The sequence below is a fragment of the Protopterus annectens genome, chromosome 8.part0, assembly GCF_019279795.1.
Source record: "Protopterus annectens isolate FY-2018-M chromosome 8.part0, PAN1.0, whole genome shotgun sequence".
Lineage (NCBI taxonomy): Eukaryota > Metazoa > Chordata > Ceratodontiformes > Protopteridae > Protopterus > Protopterus annectens.
Window position 1 is genome coordinate 708,708,380 of NC_056741.1, and position 27,200 is coordinate 708,735,579.

General features: G+C 40.3%; 1 protein-coding gene across 2 annotated transcripts in view; it reads left to right on the plus strand.

Moving 5' to 3' along the window:
• The window catches only part of GON4L (gon-4 like), a 3,426,849-nt gene that overhangs the window by 865,390 nt on the left and 2,534,259 nt on the right, over positions 1 to 27,200 (plus strand). For both annotated transcript variants that reach the window (XM_044080158.1, XM_044080159.1), the window contains one exon: positions 2,581 to 2,768. In XM_044080158.1, the coding sequence (XP_043936093.1) occupies positions 2,581 to 2,768 (188 nt within the window). The remainder of the gene's footprint in view (positions 1 to 2,580; positions 2,769 to 27,200) is intronic.

Consider the following 27,200-nt stretch of genomic DNA (forward strand, 5'->3'; position numbering starts at 1 on the left):
CTGTGGTGGTAGTGCTGCGGTAGCGTTGTCGCCTCACAGTAAGACGTCCTGTTCGATTCTCAGATAAAGCGTCTTCTGTGTGGAGACATGCATGAATGGGCGTACCTTCGTTGAAGGTTGTGCGTCAGAGCTGGCAACTCGGCACGTAAAAATCTACTGCCAGTCATTAGCGGACCTGAGTTCCGCTGTGGCGATCCCTAACCGGAAAAAGCCGAAAGACACAACAACAGCAACAACCAGTCTGACCGAACAATGAAGGAAACCACCAGCAGTAGCGAAAAACACAGTTTAATATTGTTTCGTCTCAAAAGACTTCTTCAGAATGAAATAAATTGCACACAGCAGCATCCGCTTATATATATCAAATCAAAGTAATTACCTAATAAAACAATCAATTACTTAAAGTGCACTAGCAAAAGGAATACAGTTCTTTAAAGGCACACATCTAATAACATAACCTAGACAGTTCATTTTAAAGTCTTCAGTCTTCTATTCTTCAGAAAACATTTAATATTGACTAAATCATTAATACCAGTTTTTTGTCAGCCAAATACAAGTAAGCCACATGAAGTCAAATGTGTTAACAATTCAAGTTCTAAGAACACTAACACAAATACTTTAGGTACTTGTATTTTGGATATGTCTGTTGATGCATTTAACATCAGGTCCATTATTACTAGAAACTGGAACATCTTGTGTGGAAATAGTGAATTAATACAAGTTGTAGGTGATAGATCCAATTTTGTATATAAAAAAACTGTTTAAAAAAATGTTTATAATTTGACTCCACATATAAAAGTATCCCTGACAACAGCAGATGCTGTAAGGGAATGTATAAATGCGGTTTTTGTTCTTCATGTTTTATTTTAGAGGGACCCTATATTGATTTACCCTGTTTGAACAGGACACTTTCCATTGATGGTGTATACAATTTTAATACTAGTGGCATAGACTATCTTGCTGTTTGTTCTGTGTGCAATGAATTTTATGTAGGTATGTCGACACGACCACTTAGTAAAAGAATTAAAGAGCACTATTATTGTATTAGAACTAAGAATATCAACAATGCTCTATTTAAACATTCTACTACATGTAGTGGTTTTAAAAAGTTTCTGTTTTGGAACATGTAGTTAGAAATATAAAGGGGGAGTCCTGTAAGGACCAACTTGAACAAAGAGAAACTATGTGGCAGCTCAGGTTAGGGGCTGACAAAAACCTGGTATTAATGAGTGAGTGAATATTAAATGTTTTCTGAAGAATAGAAGACTGAAGATTTTAAAATAACTGTTATGTTATTAGATGTGTTGTTAGAAGTTCGCCGATGACTGCAAACTAGGAGCCATAATCAAAACTCCAAAAGATGTGGACATCCTACAAAATGGCCTTGCTGAGACAGATGCCTGGTGTCAAAGCCATGGCCTCAAGCTCAATGCCAAAAAAGTGCATTGTCATCCCTTTTGGTAAAAACTCTGTGCCCATGAACTACCACATAGGCGGTAATCTACTTAACACCGAAAGTGTGATAAGAGACCTTGGGACACAGGTGGACAGTAGTCTCTCCTTTGATAATCACATCACCACAGTAGTCGGGAAATCCTTCTATGTGGCACACCTCATCACAAAAGGTTTCTCATCCAGGAGAAGAGGTCATTGTTCCCCTCTACTTGTCGCTCATTATAGAGTGCAACGTTCCTTTTGGCATGTACCTCACAAGACATCTACAACAACTGGAAAGGCCGCAGAAATACTTCACAAAGAGGATTACCGGCCTCAAACAGATGCCCTATGCAGACCGTCTCAGAAAACTGCAACTTTACTCCGTAGCATATCGCCTACTCAGAGGCGATCTCTGCCTAACATACAAAGCTATGCCAAAGCCAGAGGTTTTGGACATGCTCCACTTAAAGAAATCCCAATCCCTCCGAGCTACACGCTCTAGAGGACCTAAACCTTGCCACCACAATAAACAGAACATGCTGGAGGGATAGATTCCTGTCCCAGAGACTTTCCACCATACTCTGGAACAAACTACCTATCTATATCAAACAAAGCTCCTCATTAGCACTCTTCAAGAAAAATCTTGATGATTGGATGGGAGATGGGAAATTCACCCTGGGATCACTTCTGTGGCTCTGCTCGACAGTGGCACAGGAAAATAATTTTCTTGGGTGGCGAATGCCAGGGTACCTTTTGTTCAGGCTTATATAGGTCCTAGGGCCAATAGCCTACTACCTACCTATGAACCTATTAGTTTTTGCTGCTGCTTCATCCTTGGGACTGTTGTTTTTCTTAGGATATCAGAATGTGTATAATTGAAGCAATATCTGTCTCCTAGCTTGCTTGCTTGTTTGTTTGAATTAGCCTCATTATTTGCCATTGAATAAGGCATGGTATTCACCATAAATGTTAAATACAGATGGTGACAGAGTTATGTTTTCATTAAAGCTAATCATTAGACTTATAGGCTGTATTTTGTGTGATTTAGGGATTTGCTCCTATACTTTTACTGTGGGTTATTAATAGTAAAAAAAAATATATATATATTTTCACTAAGTCAGCCATAATTTTTTGTTGTATTAGATGAAGAGGAAGATGCTGACAATAATAAGAAGAAAAGGAAAAAGAGAGGAAGAACTAAACAGCAAGACAAAGAAGAGGAGAGTACAGTGGCCTGCAGTGTTGATTTTGATGACTCTTTAGATAAGTGTCTAGATGACTCAGCAAAGCAGCACAATCTAACAACTGTCAATGTGAAAAACATTATCCATGTGAGTACTGGAAAAACTATGCATACTTTCTGCCCATCCTCTCTGCTGTTATCATATTGCTTCTCGTAATCACTGTCTTATTTCAAGGTTGTAGAATAATGTCCAAATTCATGTTATGTCACATGCTAAATAAGTGCAGGCTTCTGTGTGTGGAAGTAGTCTAGGTTTGCTGGCTGTTAAAAACTCATCCATAAGTCCTTGCTTTGATTTGAAGTTTGTGTAACTACTCCCTTAAAACAGTTTGTTGCTTAAACTCAATCCCTTAACTTGAAAATTGCAAGTGATCTTTTGAGATTTTAAGTTTCAAGTTAAACCAGGCTTTCTAAGTAGAACCTGTTGAAGTATGTTATCCTCCGTAGGCTTTCTCTTTCCTTGTTGAAAAATGCAAGTTAGCACATATCCACACAGTGGTAAGCTGTCCCTCTACATTTTCCTCTTCTTTTTCTGTACTGAAAGTGATGAAAAGTCTTACAGTTTCATGTTGTAATACAAAATGAAGAAAACAGTGTATTCTTAACCAATAGGTCTCTGAACATTCTTGATGTTGATAACTAGCACTTTTTCCCTTTTGGTCTGATCTGCAATAACCACTAAGGTGTAAAGTTGAAAAAATATATCATTTATGTTCTGTGCTATGTCTGTGCTGTACTGTAATTATTACTATTTTTTTATGTTTTTCCAACGTAAAGTGTCCTAATTGAGAGCATAGTAATGTGATTATATTTTTCAGTTGTGCTTACTTTCCCGTAATTCAAACTGAGGCCTCGAAGATGAAGTTATCATGCCCTGCTCTCTTATGTCACATCTCCTAGGTTCAAAGTTAAGCACTTGGCTAGCTGTGTTTGTGGGCCATCTTAAGCCTAGCCAGTTTCCCTTTTTGTGCTCAAAATAACCTATCCTACTTGGTTTTAGATTGACCTTATCCATCCTGTGGTCGATAATTATATATTACCCCTAATGAGAATAAGTGGGATCATACCTGTATAATTTGAGTTGGCCCATGCATGGGATAAAGCATTTAGGAGCTGCATCTGTCCATTAGTAGTTCAAGGGGCATTCCTGAGGTACATTTTCTGTTCCATAGATCTAAGTTGCACTTGAAAATGGGCAGGAAAAAACTTAGGTTCATAGGTTGGTCCTAGGCTATCAGCCATAGGGCCTATACAAGCCTAGCCATAACAATTCCCTGGCTATTTCTTCCCACACTATTTACTTCCCTGGACCCCTGTCTAGCAGGACGACTGACATGATCCCCGGGGTGAATTTCCTTTCTCCCATCCAATCGTCAAGGTTCCTTTTGAAGAGGGCCAAAGAGGCACTGTGCTTGACATGTATGGGCAATCTATTCCAGAGTCTGGGAAGTCTCTGGGTCAGGAACCCATCCCTCCAGCATGTTTTGTTTATTGTGATGACAAGGTTTAGATCCCTGGAGCATGTGATCTGATGTTGTAATTTTCATTAGTTCCTCAACTGATGGGTCTCGGATCCGACCTTCGATCCATCTTAGCTACTTCACTAAATTCAGAGAGCCAACTTTAGAGCTCCTCCCTTACCATTAATACCCCACCAACCTAATCTCGTTTGCTGCCGTATCGCTCATACATGGATCTTCTTCCCTCGAGCTTTAGAGTGCGTTCTTAATAATCTACAGTTGTGTGTTGTTCTGTTTATACTAAATTGTATACCTGTAGCTCGTTTCACTTTCCTCTCTCATTCCTATAAGTTTTTTTAATTCTGTCCATCATGCTATATTTCTTTTTCCTAACCGTTTCTTTTGGGTACTCCTTAAATACCATTGATGGTACTTTCTTTCCTTTCTGTTAATTCTTTTCTTTTTACCTTTGAGAGAGAGGGTATTTATAGTTACCATTGTTGGTATTTTTTCTCTCTAAATAATTTTCTCAAAAAAAAAAATCTTTATTGCTGTTCTTCATTCCTTACTACTTCCTTACAGTGGAGCTGAAAACCTACTGGGTGCAGCCCATTAAGACACGGACTGCTCTGTTTCTTGCTGGCTTTAACTCCAGGGCTGTTAGTGACTGGAAGAATAAGCTGGCCCTTAAAGGTCCTCTTCCATGTTCCTCTTCCTGTCTGGTGACTGGGGCTCAAACTCCCTCTAAGAAGTCTGAAAAGCAGAAGCCTGATTCTACTCCTAAGGATAAAGACTCTAAGAAAAGGTCTCTGGAAATTTCTACTACATCAGCTCCGTCCTCCGAGCCACCTGCCAAGATTTCAGAAAAATCTGATCAGACACCTTTGGACCCAACTACATTGAAACTGAGGTCTCCTCTGATCCAATCACTGAAGTTTTCACTGGAGCTGATATTCCCTCAGCTCCGATCTCATTTCATTCAGGAGACACCCTAGAGGCATTCCAGGCTACCATTAACCAGCTTTTTCCGTAGGTTCTCCAGGAGTTTGTCTGAAGCAGAAGTGGATAGGATGATGAGGAAGTTCCTCAGAGCTCACATCTAGATGGGGGTGATCCCAGCTCCATGTCCCATCAGACTTCTGAGCCTGCCCTCCTCTGAACTGATAATTATATCACCTTCTCTGATCCGACCCCTGGTTTCTGAGCTCTCGGATAAAAGAACCCGGAGAATGTTCTTGGCAGATCTGAAGACAGGTGGTTCTTCGACTCTGACAGCATCCCCAAGTCACCGAGCTCTGATGTTGTCAGGGCAGGAGGACTGTTGGAGCCGAAGTGTCAGCAATGGCTTCAGGAGGGTTGGAGTAGACTCCTAAGCTTTCGGAGTCATCTCTGCCCCTAGGGGCATCGGTGCTGGACAGCTCAGGTCTGACTCCTTCTTTGAGGTGTGGCTCTTGGGGAGTTCAGTGTTTCTCTGTGTTGAGGTCTTTGACTCCAGCGCTGAGGATGATTTCTGTTTTTTGTAGGTCCTCCTCCTTTGAGGTAGTGGAGGGGGCTTTCTCTCTACCTAGAGAAATGGACACCTTAGCCTCCTTTTGATTCTGCTTCTATTCCACCATTGGGCTGGAGTTCTGATCCCATTACCTCTATTCCATAGTGACAGCCAACCTGATCGAGCCTCCAGACAGTCCCTAGGGACTCCCTGGCCACTTCTGATATCTCACCAGACCATCCTAATGATGAGGTCCCTAGAAAGAGGATATGTAAGACTAGACACCTGGATTCCCCTTGGGAATCTGTCATGGAAGACACTGATTTTGATTAAGGGGAATGGTCCCCCAGGTCTCCACCTGAGGATATTTCCTTTGGAGAAATAGAAACTTTAAAACAAAAAGATGGATGGTCTTTTTGACCCCCCCCCCTTCCCTGGAGGAGTCAGTGTTTCTGGAGACCTTAAGGTCTGGATCAGCCACATCTTCGGTGAATCATTGGGCTGGTGAGCTAGGAGATCTGGCCTCTTACTGCGCATGGAAGGAACTGGGTACTGTAGAGCCAATCCCTAAGCAGCCTGATAAATTTTTAACATTCCTCTCGAAAGGCAGGGCACATTGGAGTAAAGGAGTCCTGGTAGATATTGTGGTTGTGACAGCAGCCACCAAGAACGAGCTCACAGAGTGAAGCACGTGTTCATTCCCCTAACAAGGAGTCTAGAGCCTCGGACAGATTTGGGAAGCATGTCTACACCTCAAGGACTTTTGCCCTGAGGTTGTTAAATCACTTGGCACATTTTACCAGATTGCAAAGAGATTTGGTAAAGGAGCTCTCCAAATATATTTTTGGGTTCATAGCTGGCCACCCTTCAGTCCATAACTAATTAGTCAGTGAGGTTGATTTCCCATGCTGCAGAGGTCACCTCAAGGGCAGTGAGTTTGGGCATAGCTGTTAGAACACATGCCTGAATGCACATATGCGACTTTGCTGAGCCCTTCAAGTCTTCATTCATCAATGCTCCATTTGATGGATCTTCTCTGTTAGCCCAAAAGTAAAGCAAATGCTCTCCAGAAGTGAGCAGGAGGGGAAAAGCCTTGACTGCTATTGGGATCTGTTTCTCTGCTCCTCAGAGAGCCTTTTCACAGAATCCGTGAGGAGGTAGAAAAATGTGGTTTTGTAAATCCCAAGGTCCTTTTCAAGACTCATAAGGGGATGGCTTTCTCAGAGGCAGCGAGGGGAATGCTAATGGAAGACACCACCCTCATGACAGAGGTCACCCTGAAAACCAGGTTTCAGGGATTCCTTCCCTGATAAACTCTACTAGCACTTCTGAAGGGTTGCCAATCTCTGGAGGCAGTAAGGGGGGAGCTCGTCTGTGCACCTAGAAACCTGGGCATCCATCACAACAAATTCCTGGGTGCAGAGGATCATATCCAGAGACTATTTAATACTATTTTCTCAATTTCCCTGCATAAAAGTGAGTAAAAACAAAAATGAAAACTCCAGCAAAGCTAGAACTTCCACTGAGTGACCTCCCAAGCCTCTTGTATCAGAGGCACATGGGATATATGCACATGAACCTTATGAACATCAGGTGTTTCAACTCTTTGGCAATTCTGAATGCCCATGACTTGTTTCGTCATTTTAATGGACAATTTCAGGCCAATAAAGCCAAACCTCACTAGCTGTGGATATGCATATTTCGGCCTTGTTATGCCCTCGTCAGCACAGCACAAGCAGAGTGTTTGCATAAAAATGAGGAAGGTCACCGATGTTCCACCTAAGCAGAGGGACATGACATCTCTAGAGCTATGAAAGCTGCTAGAAAGGAGTCATCCAGAAAGTCCCCCAAGAGTAGATAGGATCTGGTATGTATTCACAGTTCTTTTTTAGTGCCAACAAAAACAGGGACTTGAAACCCATTCTAGATCTCAGCAGACTAAGTCAATATACAAGGTACTCAAAGATTTTCTTCGTGTTTCACTGTTGCAATGCAGGAATCCAAGACTCTGGTATTCAGGCCAGCTGAGGGCTACCTGCAGGCAGATAACCCAAATGTGATGACTGCAACAGTGAATACACTCTAACATCTACATTTATGGTAAGTGTACACAACTGTACTTTCCTGATGGTCATGGTTCAGTCCATTCTACAACAGTTATGAAAGGACAGTTGAATGTGCTCAATAGATTTTCAGGATGCGTGCTATCACATTGCAATGAACAGGCACTCCAGAAGATATCTGCACTTCTGGTTGGGAGACGGTCATTACCAATTCAGAGCACTGCCCTTTTGTTTCACCACAGCCGCCAGGGTGTTTACTAAATGCATGGCAGTGGTGTGGCAGCTTACCTGAGACTGGTAGGATTCTGGGTGTTTCAGTATCTAGATGACTGACTCTTGACTGCTCCAACCAGGCATCTACATTTACAAGCAAGGACTATTTGCTGCAGTTTTGTCACTGTCTGGGTATCACAGTCAACTACAACAAATCTCATCTCATTCCTACACAGAACCTGGAGTTCATAGGTGCTCGTCTAGGCACAATCAGTCAGATAGCGTCTACCTCCAGCAAGAGTACAGACCCTCAGATCCCAGGTGAAACAAGTGATCTTGCACTTGTCCTAGCCAGCACGACTAGTTTTACCGGGCTTAGAGTAGATGGCAGCAGCAGTAACTCTACTTCCATTATCCAGACATCATAGGAATTCTACAGTCGATCCCATCAATTTAGTGGTCTGTTCTGCAACAGCCCTTGTGCAGCCCAGTCAGGATAACACAAATTTGCAAGGAGCATCTACTGTGGTGGGTCCATTCGAACAAAATTTCTCAGGGTTGCCCCTTTTCATTTTTCCTCTCCCAGTGGCCACAGTGACCATGGATGCCTCCCTGGGGTGGGTAGGGCATTTCTTGAGAAAAAAAAGTCCAAGGTACGTGGTCCCCGTAAGAGGCCAACTCATAATAAAAGCTGTCTTTCTAGCATTTGCAAGCATTCCAAAAGCCTGTTTCCTCCAGGACAGTTGGGATTTCAGTCAGTGTGTATGTGTTCTGTTACTTCAGCAAACAGGGTGGGGGATTCAGTTCCCACCCTCTTTGTCACAAGGCAGAGAGAATGTGGCAGTGGGTGATCTATTCTGGATGTTTTCACATTGCAATGCATATACCAGAGAAATCCAGTGACTTTGCAGACAGACTGAGAAGGTCCATTCTAATGCCTCATGAGTGGTCTTACAATATCAAAGTGGCAGAAAGAATTTTTTGTCGATGGGGCTAGCCATGTTGCAGTCTTTTTGTTTCCTCCCACACCAACAAATGCAGCAGGTTCTTTGTCCTGATCCCACCTCAAGGGGAAATGCCGAGAGATGCTGTAGTCCACAATTGGCCCCACAGTTTCCTTTGTTTATCCTGTATTGCCTCTGCTCCTCTAAGTATTTACAGAAAGCCTACCGGTTGAAGAGCAAAGTAATCCTCATTCCACCCTTTTGGCTTCATCAAATCTGGATTTGATATTGTCCTTTTCATTCTACCTCAATGTATGGGTTTGGATCTGATCTTTGGATCTGACTCGGCCGCTTATTTTAGACTTAGGATCTAGCTCTCGAGCTCCTCCCTATATCCATAATGCTCCACTGTATCACCAAAGCCCCAGATCTCGTTTGCCGCCTTTGCAAACAGATGCAGGTTTCCTTAGCTCTTGAGCATTTTTGGGTGTTCATCTGTGACGATGTGAGGTATTGCCAGCTATGCCAGGAAAAAAAGTAGGGCAGCGGATGTGTAAACATGCCAGCACAGCTAGCTGGAATTTTGTAAAGAATTATATGTTCTCTGAATATCAAACTGATTTGTATAGATGCTTGTGTTGGGAATGGATTTGTAAAGTTGCTTGTGTTAAAAATTTACCAACAGTGGCTCCTGACTGTATTGTAACTGAATTAAATATATAATATATGTTAACATAGAATACTGGAAGAGAAGAGGTTAAGCTCAGCTCCAGCTAACTTTGGAAAATTGTAAGAAATTAAATTATTGGGCCTAGGACATAAAGATGTTATCTCATAGTTTTGAATGAAGCTAGAGAAGCAGTGTCTGTAAGAAGCATGGTTTTTTAGTCTCTGTAGGAGGCGTAGAAGTTTGTAATTGCTTTATGACTTCCAGAAGCTGCAACAGATCCGAGTAATGCTCTTGTGTGTATGTATGATTGACATGTAGATGCTAAATCCTGGCAGTTTCTAGCAATGGGGGGTTGCATAGAAACCAGAAGTCAAATGATCAGATGTATGTGATGTCATTTTGTACAGAAATAATGTTTTAATATTAGGTGAGACAGAAGTCTCAGGGCAGTCTGTTCCTTGGAACATGACATAGAAGAATCCCTCGCCTAGTTCATCTTGCCTTGCTCTATTAAGTGAGTAGGAACAGTAATTCTCTAGGTCAGTCTGGAAAATATAAGGAGAATAATTAAGTAGTGTTCTGTAACTGTGTGAATCTTTCCAACTGTTTTTTTTAATATTTCATATATTTACTGTAAATAGATAATTCCTGTATTCATGTTATTTTATTATTATTAAATATATTTAAACTTTTCTTTATGGCTGGTCCTTTAGAGAATATTTTAACCTTTGAGAATACTTGTATCTATTGGTGACACTGTGGCTACTCCTGAAGCCTGGCTGCTTGGTCAACATTACCATTTGTATTCATATTCATTTAATTCAGTATAATCGGGTACGCTTGCAAGAGCCTTAGGTAGCTGGCTTTGTAGTGTCTGGTGGCAGTGATAAAGTCTGGGCAGAAGGTGGCACAGTGGGTTAATCTGTGACAGCCTTTCCCAGGTGTGTGTGTGTGTGTGTGTGTGTGTGTGTGTGTGTGTGTGTGTGTGTGTGTGTGTGTGTGTGTGTGTGTGTGTTGCCTACTTGGAACAGGGACACAAAGCACTGGTTTTACAGAGTAGGTGTTGGAGGACTTGGCTTGGACACTGAGCTGAGGACTTAACCCTTTAGCTGGGCTAGAGGGGAACCTTATTGGGGCCCTGGAGAGAGGCAGATATAAAGAAATCCAGACCCTGGGATGATGTGTTCCCTGTGTGCTATTAAGGGAAATTGTGCTTGATGCAGTCCTGTCTGCATCTGGAAATACTGAATGTATCAGTTTGTATTCCAAATTACTTTCCCTCTCCAGTGGCAGTGGTGAGGATTTAGGCTCCTTGATTACTGGCCCTGAGTGTGAGCCTCACAATGTGTAGTAGCAAACATTTCCATTTTATAACTTCCTATTGAAAACTTCTGTCTGTAAATTTCCTCCCTTTCCCTTTTTCAAGTTATCACTGGCATTAGGTTTGCCTTCTTTTATACTGTTTAAATTGTATTCTCCTTTGCAATTGTTGGTATTCTCTGTCTTACCCTTTGTATAAGAATATATTTTTCTGTTATCATTGTTTGTAATTTGAACTTTTCTGCTGTAACTTTTCTTTTATTTATCTAAAAAAAAAACTTCTATTTTTTATCCTTATTGTTTTTTCTTATTCTGTGATTATTGCTTTTTCTCTGCCACCATGTTGGAGAAGCCCACAGGGTTTAAGAAGTGCACTTCTTGTGGGCATAAAATTCCAAATTCGGATGCCCACAAGGAGTGCGTGTATTGTTTAGGGGCCGATCATCTGGATACCACTTGCAAGATTTGCTTGACCTTTAATCCCAGGGCCTTAGTGGATTGTCACAACAAACTTATTTTGATAGGATTTTTACCAGCTACTTCTTCTTCAGGGGTTCAAATGCCTTCTAAACACAGTAAGTCAGCTCCCCCAGGAGTGTAGGAAGCGCTTCCCTACAAAGTTTCCTTGGGTCTTCTTCGGAGCCTGTTTCAAAATCCAGAAGGACCAGATCCTATGTTTCTGGGTCCTATGTCCGGACCATTGGAGCCAAAGCCTTTGGATCCTAGCTAATCTACTGCAGTCATTACAATAAGTCCTGTAGCTGTACTCTTGGATCCTAGAACCTGGGATCCTAAACAGTGTGCTGTTTGTAGGAGTACTGCACCGGAGAATGCTTTAAAAAACATTTCTCCTACCCCACCTTTGAGGTTGATTCAGATGCCCAAGAAGCACTCTAGGCCTCCTTCCACTTCCTCCTGTAGCTCATCCAGGAACTTGTCGGATGCTGACATGGATAGGATGATGCGCAGATGGGGGTCTTACCAACTCCGTCCTCTGTTGGATCTGTGAGTATGCTTGCAAATTCTGTAGCCATATTTTCTTCTTTTCTGATCCACCCCATGATTTTAGAGTCCCAGGATCAGAGATGCCCAAGAGGTCCAGTGTTGGATCTAAGGAAAGCTGCTGCTTCTACTCCGACGATTTCCTTGACCAGTTCTGCTCTGATGCAGTCAGATCAAAATGTGTCTCTGAGCCAAAGTGTCTGCTTCGGATCTGAAGGGATGGGCTCGCCTCTGATATTGTTGGATCCAGCCCTTCCTTTCAGAGCCTAGGCCTTTGACCATTGGAATCAGATTCTGCCCCCGAGGTTCAGAGCCAGGGAGGTTCTAGGTCTGCCTTCTTCAGGAGTTTCTACTTTGAGAAGGCGGATTGGAGTTTCTTCTGGTCCGTCTGTTTTTGAGGTGGTAGAAAGGGTTTTTTTTCTCTCCACAGTTAGCTGCGTTCTCATATCTCAGATTCAGCTACCCTTCCCTCATTGGGTCCTAGCTCTGAGTCACACAGACCTATTCCCCAGGGACCGCCAGAATCAGTTAGTGTTCACTCCGTTCCTGTGGAGGAACTTCCCCTCTCTGAGTCTTAGCTTGAGCATTCCACAGAGGAGGTTCATTGAAAGAGAATGTGTAAAAGGAGAGACACTGACTCCCCTTTGAAGTCTCTCACAGAGGGTATCGATTTTAATGAAGGAGAGGGGTCCTCTAGATCACCCGATGACATCTCCTTTGGAGATGTTGTAGAGATCTTGAAAGAGAAAGGTGGTTGGTCCTCCCAAAACCCCTTGTCAGAAAAATTGGTATTTTTGGAGGGTTTTGGTTCTGGCCCGTCTGCTTTGGGTTACCCCGCCCCCCCAGCAGATGAACTACTGATTTAGTTGCCCATCTTGCTTGGAAGGAGATAGACACCACTGAACCCATCCCAAAGAGACCAAAAAGGTTTTTGGCACCCCCCTCCGACAGGCCACACTACAACAAAGGGGTCCCAGTAGATGCTGTGGTGGTGGTGACGGCAGCAGCAGCCACCAAGAAGGAGCTAGCAGAACAGAGCTCTATTGTCCATCTGCCTAACAGGGAGTCTAGAGCACTGGATAGGTTTTGGAAGCAAATTTTTGCCTCTAGTCTTTGCCCCGAGATCACTAAATTACCTGGCACATTTCACTGTGCTTCAGAGAGATTTGACCAAGAAGTTTTGAACTACTCTCCGAGTCCATGACTGCTAAGGACTTCAAAACAACATCCTCTCAGCTGGCCACTTTTTGGCCCATATTCAGTGCTTCGATTTGATTTCTCACACAGATGAAGGCATGCCATGTGCAGCCGGTTCCGGCATTGCCATAAGGAGACATTACTGGATGCGGCTTTGTGACTTTGCGGCACCTTTTAAGATGTCTTTTATTAATAACTCCTTTGATGGCACGTCCCTGTTTGGGCCATCAGTTAGAGACGTTTCCCCACAATGAACAAGAGTGAAAGACTGTCTGCCATAGGAATTAACTTTTCTATGCCTTAATGAACCTTTTTTAGTAATTGGAGACGTGACAAGATGATGTGGTTCCGCAAATCTCTGGGTCCTTTCCAAGATCCATTTGGTGACAATTCCTCCAGTGGCAGAGGAAGAAATTTTAATGGCTGATGTTGCCCTTGAGATAGAGTTGGGCCACAATCGGGGCCTTCGAGATTCTTTCTCACACAGGCCTTTCCAGTGCTCCTGAAGTGCTGCTCGACTATCCAACCCTGGAGGCAGTCAGAGGTCGATTGTCTTTGCATCCAGATGCTTGGGCAAATGTAATACAAGATACTTGTGTGCTAAGCATTATATGTATGATTTATTACATACCATTTTCTGTTCTTCTTCCTCCCAAAATGAAGAAATTTCCCAACTTTCCACCTAGTCAGTGGAAGGCAGCAGCACAAGAAATCCAAAAGCGGCTACACAAAAGAGTCATCCAGAAGGTCCCTCCAAGCCAGGTAAGATTCAGAACTTATTCATGCTTCTTTTTAGTGCCAAAGAAAATAGGGGCTCTGAGCAATTTAAATTGGTTTGTAAAGAAAGTAAAATTCTGAATGATCACAATCCAATTTATTCTGCCTTTTCTTTGCAAGGATGATTGAATCATGATTCCTGCTGTTGGAGAGTGCTCTTCTGCAGCCTTTCGGGGATTGACAGTTGACTTGTGTTATTCTTTTGGTGGTTAGATACGTTCCCCTTGGGGAAATACCTTCCACAAAAAAATTGTGGTTTTATTGACTTTTTTGCTTAGGAAAGTGATTTATATGCTAGCAGTTTGTGTTTTAGTGGACTGTTATGTGACTTAAATGTATTTCTAAATGCGAATGCACTTTTTTCAAATCAGTTTAAAAGTTGTTTAAAGTAGATGAAAAACTTTTTTTTTTGGAGCAATTGTTTTAGTTTTTTGGGCTGGCAAAGTGTACTAAAGTGATGTTTACTGTGGTTTTGAGAGAAAAAATGACTTTAAACAACTTCAGTTTTTACCAGTTTTTTTTTTTTTGTTTTCCGTGCGAAAGGGACAACATTGTCGGCTTGACCGTGGACTATACGGCTGGTTCCACGGTCAGTCCTTCTAGCCACAAAAAGTTACCACAGCAGGCTAACAATTTGCCTTAGCCTCAGGTAGGTGACTCTGCTGTGCCCAAAGGTAGATCCTCATACCACTCAGTTTTTACCTTGGATCGTTCAGATGTAGCACCTACAGCCACTGTGGACCAGAGGGTTAACTGTTTCATATGCAACTGTTGGGCTCGCCTCAGTGGACAAGGGAGAGATGCACTTGTCAGTCCTGTGAGAGACAGAACAGGGAAGGTTCCCTGTTTACGTTTAGTCAGAATATGGTGCTCATCCCTGAGAAAGCTGCTGCGGGCATTAACAGCACTGTTGGCCACATTTTTTCCTGTCAAAAAGAAGCATGAAGCTAAACATGCATCTACATCCCCCTCAAATTTCTTAGAGCAGGAGTAGTTTGAGATGTGTGGTTCAGGGTTTAATTCAGGCTGTTTTGATCCTTCATAGAAGGTAGTTTTGGTAAGAGGAAAAGGGATGCCTCTTTTCCTGAAGGCATTCAAGATTTTGAATCTGGACAGGAATATGAAGGGGCAGATGTAGGGTGTTCTCTTCAGGTTTATGATTCAGACTCTGAGGAGAGCATAGTAAGTGATTGTCCCTGTAGAGGTTTCTCTTTCCCCGAAAATAGTTCCAGAATGTGCCAGTGTTTTCAGTGGAAGAGCAGTGAGGTTTCTCAGTCTTTCAGAAGATACTATGAGCTGTTATGGATACAATTTCCGAACCTTTGCCCATTCCTCAAGTATTAGCTTTAGAGGATGTGTGTGTCACCACCTTCATTTTTCTTGTTAGTCAGCCTGCTCCTCTAAAAAGGCAGGTAGATTGTATAAAGTTCCTCAGTCTTTTAAGTTTTCATATACTCATCCCAAACCAGACCCAGCAGCTACAGCTTTATTTAATCCTACTACTGTTAAACATTTAGTTAATTTTAATACTGTACTTTATTACAGGGATGGGAAAATAGAGAATATGGGAAAAATATATGCTTCTGCAACTTTGAATTTCAGAATTTTGAATTGTTAGGATCATATGTTAAAGTTTATTATGACTAATCGTGAAAGTATGAGGACTTTTTTGTTTGCATTTTGTTATTGTGAGCAAAACTCTGCTTTAAATGGTTTAATTTCTTACATTAACCCGCGGTGGTGGTGCTGCGGTAGTGTTGTCGCCTCACAGTAAGACGCTGTCCGGTTCGATTCTCAGCTAGAGCGTCTTCTGCGTGGAGACATGCGTGAATGGGCGTACCTTCGTTGAAGGTTGTGCGTCAGGCTTGGCAAGCTGGTACGTAAAAATCAACTGCCAGTCATTAGCGGACTGGAGTTCCGCTGTGGCGACCCCTAACCAGGAAAAGCCGAAAGACACAAAAAAGGTCACAACTAATTGGTTTTAAGCATGTATATGACTCTTGATGATTCTTCCAGCTCTATGGCCACTGGTGAGATTTTAAATTCTTCTTTAGATGGTAATTTAGTTTTTCTTCTGTCTACCATAAACTTTTATTAAATTGATGAAAATTCTCTATACCAGTGCTCGTACATTATGCATTAATAAAGTTACTTCCGCTCATATATATGTATATGTAGCCCTTATTTCTTTTTAAAGCACAAAAATATTTCCACCATATTCCTGAGCTTTATAACGCACAGATGCCATTAATGGCCTTTGCTGATAACCTGAATGTTTATTTTACCTTGCCTAACACTGATTTACCAAAAATCCTACAGTCTATTGATACCTTTTCATCTTTTTCTAATTATAAATTAAACCTTACTAAATCTTTCATTTTTTCCCTTAAATCCAAATTATAATGTAACTATTTTCCTGATACTGTAATTAAGATAAATAAATCAATAAAATAGGGTATAAATTTCTACAATGATTCTTACTCTCTTTTACCAATAGAATTTAATGAAATTATGGATAGCTGTCAAACAAGACATTCTTAGATGGAATAAACTTACTCTTCCTTTGTTATCCAACGTTGCTATTATTAAAATGAATATACTCCCCATGTTACTATTCCAATTTAATGCATCGAATTTCAAAATTCACTATAAACTTTTTAAAGATATTAATGCAGACCTATCAAAATTTCTTTGGACTTCTAAATCTGTCAGAATCCATTACCAGAAACTGACACACCCTAAAAATCTTGGAAGATTGTGCCTCCCAGACATTAAGATTTATTACGATATAATAAACTCTAGTAGACATATAGGAACATCAGAATGTAATCCAAACCACAGCAATTGGAGTGTGAATTGTGGTATAATTATGTACATAAATACCAGTGTAATCCTAGAGCTTTTTGCCTTCCTTCAATAAGGAGAGCCTTATAACTACCAAATTACATAAATTCTTAAAGCATAAGATAATGATCATATAAAATTTGATAGATTTGCTAGACTTAAAAAATGTCTTTTATGATACTTCAACCAATTCATCTTAACCCTAACCTCAGATTAAATAATGAAGGCATGCAAGCTGTTTTTCGTGTCTGCGAGGGGAAGAGAGTGAGAAGAAAAGAACAGACAGAAATCACTTTTAGTGGGAGCACACAAGGTATAGCATGCACTTTAGCATGGGTAACCTTAATTTTAGGTTAGATAATGTCTGTAGGTGCAGCCATCATTTTGGGGAAATTGTTCCCTTCTGGAAAGTTAAATTTCATGTTTTGAAGATGTACACAGTTTTGTGTGTTTGTTCTAAGTTAATAGTGGATGGGGGGTGTTTTGTATTTAGTTATTTGTTTGAGGGTTTCAGTTAAAACAAAAAATTGTGTAAAATGTGGCATAGGTTCAAACGGAGATGAGAAGAAACAAGTGTACAAAAGATCAGCCTGCCAAACATTAGTGTAAGCATATAACACAAAATCAGGAAATGCACATTCAAAAAAAATTTCCTGTGTAATAGGTGGGAACCATAGCTTTTTACCATGATGGCGTTGCTGTTCATATTATCCTAGAACGTGAATGGCCTTACAGGTATGGATAAAATGGAAAGTGTATTGAATTATATTAAGAAATTTAGAGTGCAAATAGCAGTGCAGGGGACGCATTTGGAAAGAAATGAGCATGTGAATTTGACAGAGAGGATTTCAGGAATGGATATTCAGCTGAATGTCATGGTCAGGGGAAAATTGGAGTGATTATACTATTTGCTAGAGGGGCACCAATAGTGATAGATAAGGAAAAAAAGACAAAAATGGTAGATTTGTGGTTGTAAGGGGCTATTGGCAAGGGAGGAGCATTACAATGGCATATATTTACATTCCACCAAAAAAATGCTATTATGGAGATTAAGAAAATCTGGGGAGAAATAATCAGCTTTCAACAGAGAATATTTGCAGGAGGAGACTCTAATTTGATTTGCAAAAGTAAGGATGTATCAGGGGACCTAGATGGGACAATATAACAAAAGAGGTTAGATTTTTGAAGAAATTTATGAAAATATTTGGTGTGGAAGATGTGAACTTAGTAGTAGGAACACTGGCAGAATTTGCATATTATTCCCCAAGCTACAATAAATGGGCTAAATTAGATAGAAATTACATTTCACATAAGCATGTGCATTTTATTGAAAGCTTCGACACGTATCACATAACTTTCTGATCATGCACTACTAAAAACTAAGATAAAAATTCAGGGTAATAAAGTATCGGTACTGGTACTTTCCCACCTACCTGTTAAAAAGAGAGGAATTAGTAGAATGTGTAGTGGAAATAATTTGAGAGTTACAAGGGAAGATAGAAATATCTCTAGAAGTTATAGCTAGTGACTGGAATGAAATGAAAATGGAGTTTAAAAATGGGGTCAAAATAAGAGATAGAGATATGGATAAGGTGTAATAGAAATTACTTAGAGGGGCTGACAAAGGTTCAAGTATTGCAGAATAAAGAGATCTCACAAAACAAGAGGTGGAGCAAATGCAGAGTGCTAAAGAGAAAATAAGGGAATATCTTGATAATATGCATGAATTTAGAAAGGTTGCAGTTGAGTAACTTTTTTGATAACGACTCCAGAGCACAAAAACTTTTAACACAATGAGTTTGGTAACAGAACATTCAAAGTGTTGTCTCCAAACTTAGAGAACCTTTAACAAAAAATAACCAGAGATCCTGTAGAAGATTTAGAGATATTCAGGAAATTTTATGAAAATCTGTATAAAGCAGCGAAATGTGGAAATAAAAAAAAGAGTACAAATAGAAATATTTATGGAAGACTTAATTATGCCAGGTTTAGAGGTAGACAAGGCTCAACAACTAGCAGTTAAAATAGGAGGTGATGAGGTAAAAACATTGATGTATATATAATCGATCTTCAGAAAAGCCTCGAGGAACAATTGGTGTTCCTGTGGACATTTGGAAATTAGGACGGAAGAAAGTGATGAGGATCTAGAAGATTTTGTTTAACAGTATTTTATAAGGAGGGGAAGCACTAGCATCTTGGAAGGAAGCTGTGGTTGGCTATGTTACCTAAAGCTGGCAAAAACCCTTCAGACCCAACATCATATAGACCCATTTCAATTTTACACAATGATTTATAATGTGTTTGTCTATACTAGCTAAAACAGTAATGTCAAAATTGATGGTGCGATTTTGTGGAGAGGAGGGAAACATTTTTCAACATTAATAGACAAGTGATGACCCAGAAGGGGTCTATATTAGAACATCGAATATTTAACAGTTCGAATCACTAAAGATCGACCTTTAGTGATCGAACTGTTAAAACATCGAAGGTTCAGCAAAAAATAAAAAAAAATTTAAAAAACTAAACGATGTAGGCAGGGGGGCAAGCCCCCTGCACCCCCCATACCCCTTGCTGCTTAAATATACCAACTCCAAGACCGCACTACATTGAAGTAAATGGAAATCTCCCCTTATGGAGATTTGCGCTTTCTTGTTCGATGTTTTGCAGTTTCGCTCTTCTCGTGCCGACAATGTCAGGTTTGACATTGTCGGCTTTCAAGAATTTAATATAGACCCAATCCAGAAGGAAGCAGAATCTAAGAAAATACTTCTGTTGATGGGAGGGCTTGATGCAGAGAAAGCATTTGACAGAGTAAGCTGGGATTTTATGAATAGAGCAGTGGAAGCATTTGCATTCCCTGATAACGTAATAGTCAATTAGAAGGATATATGAAGGATCTGAGGCAATAATTAAAGTGGGAGGGATCCTCTTAGATAAGCTGTGTTTTAACAGAAGAACCAGGCATGGGTGTCCTCTTTCCCCTTTATTTGCTTTCTGTTTATAGAGACTTTGGCAAAGAAAACAGGGGACTCAGAAATGCAAGGATATAATTGATATAGTAATAAAGAAAACTTGGCTTCATTTGTTGATGATTATAGTTTGTACCTAATCAATCTAGAAAAGGGCATGTCAGTGTTGTGAAACATTTTGAGACAGTTTCAAGTCTTTTTGAGATATAAAATTAATGAAGATCCAATAAAGGCTATAGCCTTAAATTATGTACCTACACAAGAATTGGTTCAACAATGCCCATATTTAATGGGATATAAGACGAAGCATTTAGGAGTATGGAGTAATAAGGGTTCTGTTATGGCAGCTATGTATATGTGAGAATAGACTAGATAATGCAAAAATTTAGAAAGTGGAAACTTATTTATGGGTAATAGAGTAAGGTACAAGCAGTGAAAATGTTCAGCCCCTTTAGTCTTTGTATATGGGGTCAGGCATACTTTTATCAGCCCGAGGAGAAGTTGTGAACAATAAGTATTAAAGAATTGAAGGAATTTGTCTGGAAGGGAAAGAGGGTAAGAGTTAAGTGAGATAAATCTGTCCTTCCAATAGAACAAGGTGGCATAGGTTTACGTAATTTGAAGGGATATTTTAGAGCTACACAGTTAACACTCAACTTAAGCAAAAGGTTATAATTCAAAGTGGAAAGGGATGATGATAAAGGGGGAAATTCAAGAAACAGAGAGAGAGAGTAGGATTTTGGCTGTAGATCCTAAATGAGAGTAATACCACCATACAGATTATTATATTCATAAAGTAGCAGAAAGTATTCTAAAAAATAAGCCAGTACAAGAATGGTGAAAGGAGATTTTGCCAATGAGGCTGACTGCAAGTAGGGGTACAGAAAATATACAAGAGGGAGCTGGAATTTACTGGGGAAATCTGGCAGAGGAACCAAGATATTGGGATCAAATAATGTGAGCAGGAAAGGAAACAGAGTGGGTAATGCCAAGAAAACATTTGGATTGCAGGCTACAGAATGCCTTCCCTACCAGGGCTTCATCTCACAATACATGCAAAGAGAAAGAGATGGGAGGGTGGGGATAAGTGAAAGTCCTGCTGTGGTAGAGGTTTTAGTTGCATCTATAGCAGAAGCTGCTGTTAAAATTGGATAATTAGTAAGACGCATAAAATATTGCATGTTAACTATAAGAATTAATCAGAGGAGGTTAGAAAAGATTGGGAGGAGAGACTGGTAAAGCAATTTACAAGAAAACAAAGGGAAGGCATGTATACGGCTCTCAAGTATGTAACAAATTCCAGAAGGTTTAGGATCTTTACTTAACAGTGTTGGCATGGGTAGTTTCATACCCTAAGTAGACTTCAAAGATTTTTTCCTTAGATAGTAAATGTTGGAGGTATGATGCAGAAGAAAGAGGTAACTGGGAGCATGTACTTTGAGAGTGTAATGTGTTAGTAGATTTTAAAAATTCTCTACAATGTACTCTAAATATTGGGTGAGTAAATGGCTGTAAGGGAAGAAATAATTATTTAGAGCTGGGATACAGGATCTGAATTGCCGAGACATAATAATGCCTTAAGTTTAATTCTGTTGGCTGCCAAAAAGTAATTACTAGAAACTGGAAATTAAAGTCTACACCAAATGATTTTGATGTATTGAAAATTATAAAAGAGATAAAAGATCTGGAAGAGGAAACTTTAGAAAAGGGAAGGAGCAAATTGCATAGAAGTAAATGGAAATTTGGGGAACAATACATGCATAATAATGTTCAGGAGGAGGAGTAAGGTTTAATGGAAGGCAGGAATTCAGCAATTTTTTGTAATGTTGGCCTGATGATAGCAAAATGTATACAAGGTATATTGTATTTAAATGGAAAATGTTCTTTTCTGTTAATGTATGTTTGCGTATGTTTTAAGTGATAATTTAATAAAGATGTTTAAAAATGATTATTGTAGTGACTGCCTTGTGGCCCATGTAGCAGTGTTTTTTCCCTTCTGTTGGAAATGGCCAAGGGCAATAACCTGAAGCTTCCTCAAAGAACACATCTGCTCACACAAAACATGACTGTTTGATACCCTCTGACCCCAAAATAATTTCAGCTGACTGCCTACACGATAAGGTCTTAATTCCCTTTAGGCATCTGGTAATGGAGGGCATGTAGCAGGTGCTAATGGAGACAGGCATTAGCAAGTGGAAAATATTTTCTAATTTTCGAATCGTTGCTAACAATATAACCGGCACCCATAGCTGGTGTTAGATACCCACCAGACCCGTGGTGCAGGTGCCTCCACCAGTTATCTTCTTGCATACAAGGGCCCTGACTCAAGCAGCCAACTCACATGCAGGTGGCCCTGGGTTTCTCCTTCCTCCTTGCTTCCCGCACAGAAATTTATAGCACCAAAACTTTTCATGTTTATTTTTCCCTGGCTGTAGCTGCCCATGACGTCAGCTAAAAGCTGCAGTCCTTCAGGACCACTTCAGTGAAGCAAGGACCTGATTGGTTGCAGCAGCCAGGGAATTAAGTTTGTTTTTTTTTTTGTTTTGTTTTGTTTTGCTTTTGTTAGTAGATTGATAAAAAAATTGGCTTGTACTGATACAACCAATAAATATTTTTATAGTAGTCCCCATAACAGTTTAACATTGTAAAGCTACAAGTGTTACACCTGTGTACTGCACTCAGCAGCAGCCAGTGACAGTATAAACTCAATCAAAACCCTCATGAGTTGTCAAATCTGGCAACAAATGTGTGACGTACCAAACGTAAATCTGTTGCCAGGCAACCATGTAAGCAGCCTTGCATCTCCACCACTGGGATAGCTTAATGAATGGCTTATCAGTCTGATCTCTTACTTGTGTACTGACCAGTTGTTTACACAAAGTGAACTGTAATAGAAAACTGCAGTAGAAATGAAGGATAATGTAGATCCATATGTGTGTATATACCTTTAATAAGCTATCCAAGGGCTTGCACAAGTGTATAAATACTGAGCATATGCAAGTCTGACTGCTGTTTTGTAATTAGCTGTTGAGATGTAAGCATGTATGTATGTAAGATCTGTCTGTTAACTAGTTCGTATTTAATGATGTTGCTATCCATCCTGATGTTTCTGTGCATTAAAGCATCTAAATGAAGCCCCAAGCATTCTTGTCATATGTGTTAGAGACGAACGAGTGACAGGTAAGTTAGAGTGTAAAGGGAATAGTGCATACAGTTTGAAATGTTAGTGTGAATAGCCTAAATCTTAGCAAAAAATGAGATGCCTGAATTAAAGCCAATATATGAAAGGAAATTTATCGACAGTCCCAACGACTTTTGCTGTAGGTATAAACTTTCAGCATTGCGTATTATTATTATTATCACAGTGCTTATATAACGGTTGTAACCATGTGATCACTCTTAAAGAAATAGCTACTTTAGATAAAGTCAGGGTACCCTCAGCAGGTGGACCGCTAGTCCAGCATGACAAGTTTACAGCATTTGTATCTAGTTGCCTTGACAACACCTACTGTTACATTTTGTTCCTAAGCATAGATTTTAATATACTATGTATGATTTGTTAATATAGGATTGAGGATATAGTGTTTATATGTAAAATTTCTACCAAGTGTCTACAGTAAATTATGTCCAAGTGTAATTTGTACAATATTTACTCTGTGGCTGAGAGAGAGGGAAAACAAAGGTAAGTAGATGATGTAGGGACGAGGTGGGTGATGCAGAAGAAAAATGAGGAAGTCTGTACTTTTAATAACAGTGTGTACTAAGAAAACAGCCAAAACGGGTTTACATGTTGGGAAGCATAAATGTAGGTTAAATATATTACTGTGGGAGAAAGCAGTAGTTTAAAAAGTTTTTGAAGCGTCTGTGGTGGAGATGAAGGTATTTCTTGAGCCAGGAGGTATTCTATAGAATTATAACCGCTGTGACGAAGAAATGCAGTCGTAAGTTTTGCTAATGTTAAGCTAGTTTAGCAGTTACAGATCCACTTGTAGTTTAAGATTTTTTTTTAATGATTTAGCTTTGGGATCTTCTAAATTGCAGTCGTGAGGATGTTTCAAAGCATGGTCATGGTCAATGAGAACAGTGAATGTTACAATGATATTTCATTCTGGTAGTTTTGATAGTTGCTGTAGCTCAAATTTTAGGTAAAATATTGAAATGTACCGCTGTAGCATTGTTTCAGGAGATGGATGCCTGTTTGAATATATATATTTTATGGACCATTTTTAGTTTGATGGTGGCCAAGAAGTGTTCTGGTTCAGGCCACTGTATTTTTTTGGGGCATGGCAGAGATTTACTGTGGAGGGTGGCTGTGGATTTTGCAATTTTATTGGAGGCGTTTCCCATTTTAGAGAATTGATTGCTAGACAGGCTGGTGTTAGATTAGGGACTTCCATTTTAAAGTAGTTATTAGACATTAGACAGGCTAAAGGGTAAAATAAATTGTTTCATGTATGCATAAAATTCAGTTAAGTAGAAAGAAAAGATGAGCATAAAGTGTGCAGACAGAATGTTCTTTTCTCAAGGGAAAGATACAATCTTGCTAGCTACAGAATGGAAATGTTGCACATACAAGACATAGCCTGAGACCAAGATTAGAAAAAGTAAGGAAAATTACCAGACTGAAGCAGTATGTAGTATGCCGCGGTGGTACGCGGTAGTGTTGTTACATCACAGCAAGAGGTTCTCCCTTTCGATTCTCTGCTGGACTTGGTAGTGCCTTCTGTGTGGAGTCTGCATGTCCTCCCCGTGGTTGGGTAATGTTCAAAAGACATGTGTGCGTAAATGGGCATGCCTTTGTTGAAGGTTAGGCATCGAGCTGGCACCTCGGCGTTTTGTAAAAATCTACTGCCAGTAATTAGCGGACCGGAGTTCTGCTGTGGCGACCCCTTACCGGGAAAAGCCGAAAGACAAACAACAACAACCAGACTGAAGCAGTATAATATGTTGTGTTCAAGATAGCAGTTCAGTTAAGGTTTGTAAGTTTATTCGACGTGTTACCTCAGTGAAGATGACAGACATTCGAGCCTGAGTACAGAAGACAGGTCATATAAAGACTGTGTTAGTTTACGTTGTGCAGGACAATCAGAATATGAGGTGCATTAACTTTGAACACTAATTGTTTATCAGAACTGTTAACGAAGACAGTATTCGGATATTGTGAACATTTAATAACAATGGCACCCGCACAGGCCTGCTGTGTGGGGAGAGGTATATAATTCTTGCAACCCAGCAAGCAGCTACTCTGTAACCCTTTCACATCCAGTCTCTAGTACAGCATATTTTCTTAAGTTCACAGTGACCTTTTATACAGCAGGAGTATTACAGCACTCCAAAAGTTTTCCAGCTGAAAGGCCCCAGTAGGGGTAATCAACAGTGCTACAGACTACCCTTTCAGTGAAGGTATTGCTCCTGTGTCCTGTTGGATGTTTTCCACCATTTGTGCAACATACCACTGGCCTGACATGTTTAGTGTCTTCATCAATGTTATGTGTGTTTTCCTGTTTATATACCAATTCTGCATGAGGAATTTAGATAAAAATGTTTTGGGGAAAACTGACGGTAGCCTAAGGAATATTTAAAATTTAAAACCTTAATAGATTTGCCACTCTTAATGCACTCCATTTGCAAACTCACCAGTGAGGGTTTACATTCTAGGATATATGTTTTGGCTTTATCAGGTTATCAATGTTTGTTTAAAGTTAAAATGTATAAGTTAAAGCAAGTATGTATGTTTTCAGACAGTGTTCTCATGTTTTCAGGTTCTTGGTAACAAATGTACGGCAGTACTAGTTTTCAGACTATTTGTGTTCAGATAGATTCCAGTTTATTTGTGTTCAGGTAACACTGTCAAAATGTTCTCATGTTTTCAGACAATTGTACAATAGTTTTAGTTTCAGTATATCTATGTTCAAACAATAATGGTTTGGTTCTCAGGATATAACGTACCAGTTTCAGTTATGCTTTTATCTGTGTTTGGTTAACACTGGCAAAAGATATTCTTTTAGTTTAGTTAGTTTCCAGAATATACACAGCTATTTTTAAATGTTCAGTATATGCTAATGTAAATTTCAGTCAAGTTTCAGAATATAACATTTCCTATTCAGTTATGTGCTCAGTATAGTGCATTTCAGTCAAATCTGAAAATATTTTGCATTATTCAGTCATTAGTTAAGGGTAAAGTAACAGAATTACATTATCTAGTCATTAGTTAAGGGTAAAGTGACAGAATTATTTGTAACAGGCTTATTATTAGTTAAGGGTAAAGTGGCAGACCTATTTGTAACAGGCTTATATTATTCAGTCATTTGTTAAGGGTTAAATAACAGAATTATTTTTTACAGGCTTATTAAAATTAGGTCTTTCGGCTTTTCCTGGTTAGGGACCGCCACAGCGGGACTCCGGTCCATTAATGATTGTCAGCCCCCCATTCACGCACGCACCTACCTACCTGCATGTCTTAAAATGTCACTATACCGCGGGGAGGACATGCAGACTCCACACAGAAGGCGTTCCAGCCGAGAATCGAACCGGAGAACCTCTTGCTGTGAGGCAACAATGCACCACCACGGCCGTTTTTACAGGCTTATTAAAATAAGTTATTTAAATAATAGGTAGTAATAGATGTTCTTAGTGTTTCACTGTTGCAGTCATCACCTGTGGGGGTTATCCATGCTGTCATAGCCCTCGGCCAGCCCGAATACCAGAGTCCGTGTTTTTTTTCCATCAGCTGCAGTCTGACATCACGTCGTCTCAGTGCTATAAAGCAAAGCAGCCAACATCATTACATCAGTCTTTCTTACAGTGGAGCCCGTAGCAGACGCAGTTCGCACGAGTGCCGGTCGGTTCCTACCAGAGTTTGAATTTCAGCTGAAAACGTCTAAAGCCAAGTACCCCGTTGGGGACCCTTTTTTCTTGCACTAACCAATGTCTGAAAAAGTTAACAATTGGCTCGCCTGTGGAAAGCAGATCCAACACTGAGACTTCCATTCTTACTGCATTGCTTGTTTATGCCTAGACCATGACGTCCCCCATTGCCTGTTCTGTGCCCTCTTTAATGCAAAACCATTCACTGTAGAGCTCTTCTTCTAGATAGTTATTTTTGTGTTCCATCTTCGCATCATGATATGGCGTCCGTCAGTCAACAATCCATGGACATTCCAAAGAAACACAGAGATAAAGGTAGAGATGGACCACACAAAGCTAAGCCTTCTGATGACTCTACCGCTAAGCAGGTCGTCACTTCTCCGGAATTCAGTGAGGCACTTTCGCAGCCCCTCATGCCCAATTCAATATCTATGCAGAACTCTACCGAGACCCTTTCAGAGTCTTTTACGCCAAAGAAATCTTTTTCGTCTTCCGACCCTTTGGCTGTCTCTGCCTTGGTTGGGTCCGGAGCCACGACGCAGGCACTGGCTTCCGAGGAGGCCTTTCGCACTACCGAATCTAGATAAAAAAATGACGTCCTTTCATCCGACTACCCTTTCTCTCAGACCGACGGATTCTCTCAGGCCTAGAAGCCAGGCCACTCCTAGAAAATCTGCTTCTAGCCACCATCTTGCTCCTGCTCCA